General features: G+C 48.8%; 1 protein-coding gene across 1 annotated transcript in view; it reads right to left on the bottom strand.

Annotated features, from left to right (window-relative positions):
• Positions 1-3,030: 3,030 nt before the first annotated feature.
• The window catches only part of LOC140916840 (probable cation-transporting ATPase 13A5), a 49,390-nt gene continuing 45,685 nt past the window's right edge, over positions 3,031-6,735 (bottom strand). Inside the window, exons 29-30 of the mRNA XM_073358726.1 lie at positions 5,952-6,032; positions 3,031-3,231 (exon numbers count right to left, since the gene is read on the bottom strand). Coding sequence (XP_073214827.1) covers positions 3,031-3,231; positions 5,952-6,032 — 282 coding nt within the window. The remainder of the gene's footprint in view (positions 3,232-5,951; positions 6,033-6,735) is intronic.

Here is a 6,735-nt window from a genome sequence, read left to right as displayed (position 1 = left end):
CCACATACCATGGTAAACTGACAGCATGTGATGGTTGGATTCCAGATTGGAATGGAATCAGCTCAGTCCACGGATAAAGCTACAATAGACGCTCGTTGCCAAGGACGTCACTGTTGCCAAGGTCACTAGCTGTATTTTTTGTCATAGCAACTTGTATTCAATTGCAGATGATGATTTTCTTGCTAGCCTCAGTTGACTCCCTGGCAAATTCATCCTCATTGGTGCTGTTTTGCTGGTGACTGGGCCCGTGAGCCAACAAAAGAGCTTTATACACAATTGCTGCTGACAGTGTTTTTATAGACTTGACTTGCTGGGTTTTTTCAGTGAATAATTTATATTTTTTTTACCTGTTTGGAGAAATGTTTTTATGGGTTTTTAAAAAGAATATTAATGAAACTTACAAATATTCTGCGGGGCCTTTTCCCCATCCCACGACCGGTGGGTTTTACAAGTGGAAAATCTCAACTGCTTAGATTGGTGGTGTGTGCTGTGTGGTGTGTCACTGTGCACCAGGGCGTATGCTGCACTTGCAATGCTGGAACCTACAGCTGCTCTCCAGGCCACAGGAGATGGGATGCAGGAGCAGGTCCCTTCTCTTGAAGAGGGAGAGAAGGGTCCCTTTTTATTTTTAAATGAGTGTTTTGTCTTGGATGAGATGCTCTTTTGCTTTAAGAAACAGACCTGTTTCCCACCTGTGAAATGATTCCTGCGTGCTGTTCCTCTGGACCGGTCTAGCTCACTCTCAGACCACCAAGTGGGGGCAGAACCAAGAACGCGACCGCAGCATTTTCTGGCTACTCTGCGCTCCTGCCCAGCCCCCACTATTTTTCTAGACTGCCCGTGCTCAGACGGGCTGCTATAGCGGGTACCTGCTAGCATTGAACCCTACCTCTCCGGGTTCCTTAGTGACCCCTGGGGCTTGGACCTGCCGTGAACCACGATGGGGAAAATAACTCTAAATCCTGCAAAACCAGTCCTTGGTCTGGAGCTGTTCACCCCCCAGAGCCTCAGCCAGAAACTGAGCTTGAGCCCGTGTTTAAATTCAGTTCTTGGGCGTTTCCTTCTGCTGGTTGGAGGGTAGATACAGCATTCCTGAAGTGGTGTGGGGAATGTGCCAAAGAAAGCAAGTTGCATGTATTGCAGATTCTGTTAGCATCGGTTCACCTTCCAGTCCCATGTGGGTGACACCTGGGTTTTTTGTAATGACTCTGGTTTTGTGCTTGAGTGATTTAGCAGCGTTCTCACTGGCTAGCAGCTGGTGTAACTGGCCCATTGGTTTGGAACTGTTCTTTGAAGCCTGAAAACAAGATACTAACTCCAATGCACACTGTGCCACTCCATGGACTGCAGTCGTGCGCAGGCCAACCCCAGGTCCGGCTCAGGGTACTTACTGCAGAGTTGTCTGCTGTTGAACACGTCCCTACTTGAATCAGAGCTTTTTTATTGATGCTTGTTTCCGTGTCTGGGGGACTGAGTCTGACATCTGGGTGTATATTGTAGTGCACTGTTGTCTAGTATTTCCCTTTCTTCTTAAACTAAACTGGATATTAAATACAGCAAAAAACAAACAAACACCTACTTCCTATTATAATAAATCTGAAAATAAATCTGAGCGTGTGTTGTGGAGCCAAGGGCCATTTCTTGGCAGATGTTATTGGACGGGTAAACACTTTCCGAGTAAAGGAGCTGCATTTAACCAAGGTCTGTAGGCGCTCAGCCTCTCATGCATGGATGATATCTGAGCCCTGAACTGCACTGTTTCAACTTTCACCATCAGCAAGGTGGGTGTGAAAACAAAGAGGACCAGACTTTGCACTAATTCCCCTCATTTAATCCCTTGAACTCAGTGGAGAGACATGATTGTTACATGAGGGCTGAATTTGGTGCAGTATGTATACATGGTTCAGCCATATGAGTCTGAGCCAGGGAAAATCAGACTCTGGGCAGCGAAGTAACAGGTGTTTTCTCTCTGGTTCTGCCTGCAAATTCCCATTACAATGGATAGGTTTTTGCGGTTAGATTGAGAGATGACTAAAACTTGATCTTCCCTAGCCAGGCCTAAGCCTTATAAATCAAATTTACCCCACTCCACACTGAAGTCACTGGGGTTGCACTGTTGAAAAGTTGTGAGGGATGTGAATGGAGAATGTGTCTCATTCTCCTTAGTATAAATATAACTGTGCGTGACTATGCCCACCCCCAGCCCAGCCCCTAGAGGAAAATTTTCAGTGTTTTAGGCCTTCATCCGCTGCATTACGGTAGGCTACTCCTCATTGGTCCCATTTCTGCAGCCAGTACCTGTGCAAGAACTGGAGGATGCAGCTCTGGATGGGGATGATGTGGGGGTCTGGGTGGGGATAACATCAGGCTTTGTGGGGATTACGTACGTCACCTGTCGCATCTTTAGCTCCTTCAGGTAGGGAAGAAATTTTCTCTCTGAACAACACATCTTTGCCATTTGGTCTTTAGGTTTCCATATTGGGCTGGATTTTGCAAATTTACATACACGTCTTTCCCCATGCCCAGAAAAGTCATGCAGTCCCAATACACCACCCAAATTCATGAAGTGCTATGCAGGGATCAAAGAAACATGACCCCAAAAACTGCAGCTTGAAATTCTCCCAAAGAACTTTGAAAGCAAAACCCCAGGAAAAATCAACTCTATTTTTTTTGTAATTGTAGTTTGGCAGCTTACACAAGAGTCTTAGTAGAGTACATTGACTAGCCTGGCAGCAACAGCGGAGAATCAGATGCTCATTGTTTTACAGGGAGTTTGCAAAACTCTAATCTTCTTCAGCATATTTGTAATTGGACAGAAAAAGTGCTCAAACAGTCAATAAAGCTTCATAGAAAATGGTAATTCGCCATAAAATAATTCCTGTCAAGGGTACAGCTGTAAGAGACACTGCCTGCATCTCTCCAATGACTTTGGGTTTGTGTGTTTACACAAACCCCCCTGAATCTTTTACCAATGAAACTGAAAATATTCTAGGTTCAATATAAACAAGGAAAAGTTGTCATCTTTGGCTTCTAGTTCTCTTTGTCATGTTCATAGATTGGGTTGATGTAGATTTCATTCTTGCTGTTTTCTGCAAAGTCTTTTCTCTTCAAAGGAGGCCACTTTGGATCCTTCTCCAGCTTCCTCTGCCACTTCCGATACTGGCTGTGAGACCGGAATCGAAAGCATTTCTTAATCAGCAGCCAGAGATGTCTGTTTTGCAGGACGACATCCTGTGAAGTGAAATAGAGCTGCTAATACTGGCTCCCCTTAAAGCTCTGAAGTGAGTGGAGGAAGCCTACACCTGCCATTCCCCTACTACTAAAGCAGCGTGGGTAAAATTCTGCCCTCACACACAGGAATATTGCCTAGCCAGGGCCTGATCCCACACTCATGTGCACCCCAAACTCTTCCAGGCTTCCAGATAGGTTCAGTCTCATGCTTCCAAAGGGAATACAAGTGAGAAGGAGCAGTGTAGTCCGCACACCAAGGTGTGCAGAAATAGGGTTTGGTTTATTTATCAGGTTACTTGCATTAGACGTGTTTAGGGTACGTAGTTTTAAAGGAAGATAATGTTGCAGCTGAAAGGGAAAGAAGAATCATAGAAAATGTTGGGCTGGAAGGGACCTCAAGAGGTCATCGAGCCCAGCCCCCTGCACTGTGGCAGGACCAAGTAAACCTGGACCATCCCTGACAGGGGTTTGTCCAGCCAGTTCTTAAGCACCTCCTATGACGGGGATTCCACGACCTCCCTCAGAAGCCTGTCCCAGAGCTGAACTCCCCTGAGAGTTAGAAAGAGTTTCATAATACTTAACTTAAATCTCCCTGGCTGCAGACTAAGCTGTTACTGCTTGTCCTACCTTCAGTGGACATGGAGAGCAATTGATCACCATTCTCTTTAGAACAGACCTTCACATATTTGAAGACTGTCAGCAGGTCCCCCTCTCAGGGTGTTTTTCTCAGGAACAAACATGCCCGGTTTCTTGAACTTGTCCTCAGAGGCCATGTTTTCTAAACCTTTTATCATTTTGTTGCTGTGAGGCAAACCCACAGCCAGACCGGGGCTGCTCACTTAGCTAGAATGACTCATCTAGCTCATTCAAGGAGCCGGGAGCACAGATGTGTACCTGGTGCAGTTCACCCTGCTATCCAACACCTGACACTTCTGCGGCAAGAGGGAGACCCTGGCGCATATCTACCTCGAGTGTGCCAAGTTGCAGCCCCTTTTCCAGCTCCTCCAGAATCTCCTCCTCAGGTTCTGGCGGCACTTCTGAAACCCCATCTATGGCCCCACGAAGTCATGAGACCTCCTCATCAACCTTCTCTTGCTGCTGGTCAAGGCAGCTGTCCCCCATACCAGGAGGAGGAAGCTGGACAGGGAGGTGTTCTGTGACTGTGGGGCCTATTTCTGATCCTCCCTTAGGTCACGTCTCTGGGCAGAGTTCCTCTGGGCCACGTCCACTGGCTCCCTGGACGCCTTTGAGGAGCAGTGGACGGTGTTCAGGGGTCTCTGCTCAGTGTGCCCCTCTGGATCCCTGCTTTTGACTCTGTGATCCTGACTCCCGTCCCGGGGGACATATGTTGTCCCTGGAATTATTTGAGCTCTGGGTCCAGTAGCTCCTCCCCTTTGGCTGGGGGGTCGTTTAGATGTGGGCAGGCTTCTGCCCACCCATTCCCCACCCCAGATGCTCAGTACTACAATGACTCACCCCTCCAGCAGAACCTGCAGTGTCTCATCTCTCAGGTGTGCTGCAGCAGTCTATCCTGGGGCAGGGCCTGGATCAGATAACCCCGGGCACATGTATTTCACTCTCACCGCCAGAGCCACAAGTTAGTCTGTGCAACAGCAGCATTACTCGGCTACGAACCCTCCTGCTGCCTCGGGGTTTTACAGAACCCTGTGCTTATAGCCCGCCCTAGATCCTGACCCTGTTCCTGCCCCACCCTTGTTCGAGCCTTGTTCCAGCCCTCTTCAGTCTTGTCTATGCCCTATTCTGACCTTGCTCCAGCCCTGTTCCTGACCAGTTCCTGACACCCAGGCCCTTGGACTGACTCCAACCCAGCTCTGACCTTCGGTCTGCTTCCAGATTGTGACTACAATCCTGATTTGGCTTGTCTATGGACTCTGAGCCTAGTTCTGACCCACGGTGCATCCCCAGGTACCAGCATCCCCAGGTACTGCTGCTCTCAGCCTCTCTTGACTCTCAGTCCAGCTTTGGCCCTTACTGCTGTTCTAGACCGCCGCTCCAACCGCCAGGCCTGACTGCCTAGAATTCAGAGCCTGACAGTTGCTCTTCTCTGGACTCACTCCAGTTTGTCCACATCTTTTGTAAGGTGTGGTGCCCAGAACTGCACACAGGACTCCAGCTGCGGCCTCACCAGTGCTGAGCAGAGCAGGATAATTGCCTTCTATGTCATACATACACCGCTCCTCTTCAGAGGTGCCGACTTTCTTCTTTCGGGGTGGGTGCTCCACCCCCGAGGCCCCGCCCCCACTCCGCCCCTTCCCCAAGGCCCCACCCTCGCTCCGCCTCTTCCCTCCCCTGAAGCCCTGCCCCTGCTCTGCCCCCTCTCCTGAGCACACTCCACTCTCATTCCGCCTCTTTCTGCCCCCTCCCCCCAGCGCCTCCCGCCTGCTGCCGAACAGCTGATTGGCCAGTGGCTGCCCAGCATCCACCATTATTTTTTCCCCTTGGGTGCTCCAGCCCCAGAGCACCCACGGAGTCGGCGCCTGTGCTCCTATTTCTACACCCCAGAGTGATATTAGCCCTTTCTGCAGCTGCATCACATTGTGGGCACACGTTCATTCTGTGTTCCACTGGACCCCCCGGATCCTCTTCAGCAGTACCTCCACCATGCCAGCTATCCCCCCTGTCGTATTTGAACAGGAAGAACTCAGCACTTCCGCTAGACTTCATGGTCCTCAGGAAAATGGGTAAACTAAAACACTCACCTCCACAAAGACCGATACACAAAATGTGACAAACAGCATGATTAAGATGTAAACCCTCCAGATCGTTGGAGTGCAGAGAAGCTGTTGGAAAAGAAATGCAAGTCATTTGATTTTGAATGTGGTTTTAAGATTCTCATGGATTTCTAACAGTCTATAAGACCAACTAGTTTTATTTTTACATGGATCAGCACTAAAGTTAAAGAAATCTTAGTGCCATCTTATCTTCTCAGAGATCCCTGAACGGATTAAGTCATGTTAAAACACGGATCCTCTTCTTTTGCTTTCCTAGGGTGCAAATGACCTAAATGTATCTGAAGCAGCTGCTTGAAATGGGTTTAGTGACAGACAAGGCAGTAATTGCTTCAGCACTGAACATTAATGAAACCCTATTTAAGATCATGGGGTGGGGTGGGGTGGGGGGGAAAAGGAAGGATGAAGTGCCCACTAACTGTGTAAAAAAGGCTCCATTCTCCTCCTCGTCTGTGCTTGGAAAGGAGTTGTCAGGACCAGTGGCATACCCAGTACTCCCTCCCGCTATGGCATGCCTTTCCAGTGAGATTGGGGGAAGTTCCTCCCCAATGTTCAGGCTGTCCTTGTTTGGGGATAAGGCAGAAAGCAGCTCTCTGCACCATGCACCTGTATTCTAAGGATGAGTGCATTAAACACGGATACCTTTCCACAGAAGTTTCTGCTATATAGACACGGAGGAAAGTTAGCCAATGGTAGCATCACACCTGAAGGATGGGTGCTGGCAGGGGAGTAGTTAGGACTCCCTGCCCAGGAA

This window comes from Lepidochelys kempii, chromosome 9, assembly GCF_965140265.1.
Source record: "Lepidochelys kempii isolate rLepKem1 chromosome 9, rLepKem1.hap2, whole genome shotgun sequence".
NCBI lineage: Eukaryota > Metazoa > Chordata > Testudines > Cheloniidae > Lepidochelys > Lepidochelys kempii.
The sequence above is the reverse complement of the archived record's forward strand: the minus strand, read 5'-3'. Positions and strand labels throughout refer to the sequence as shown.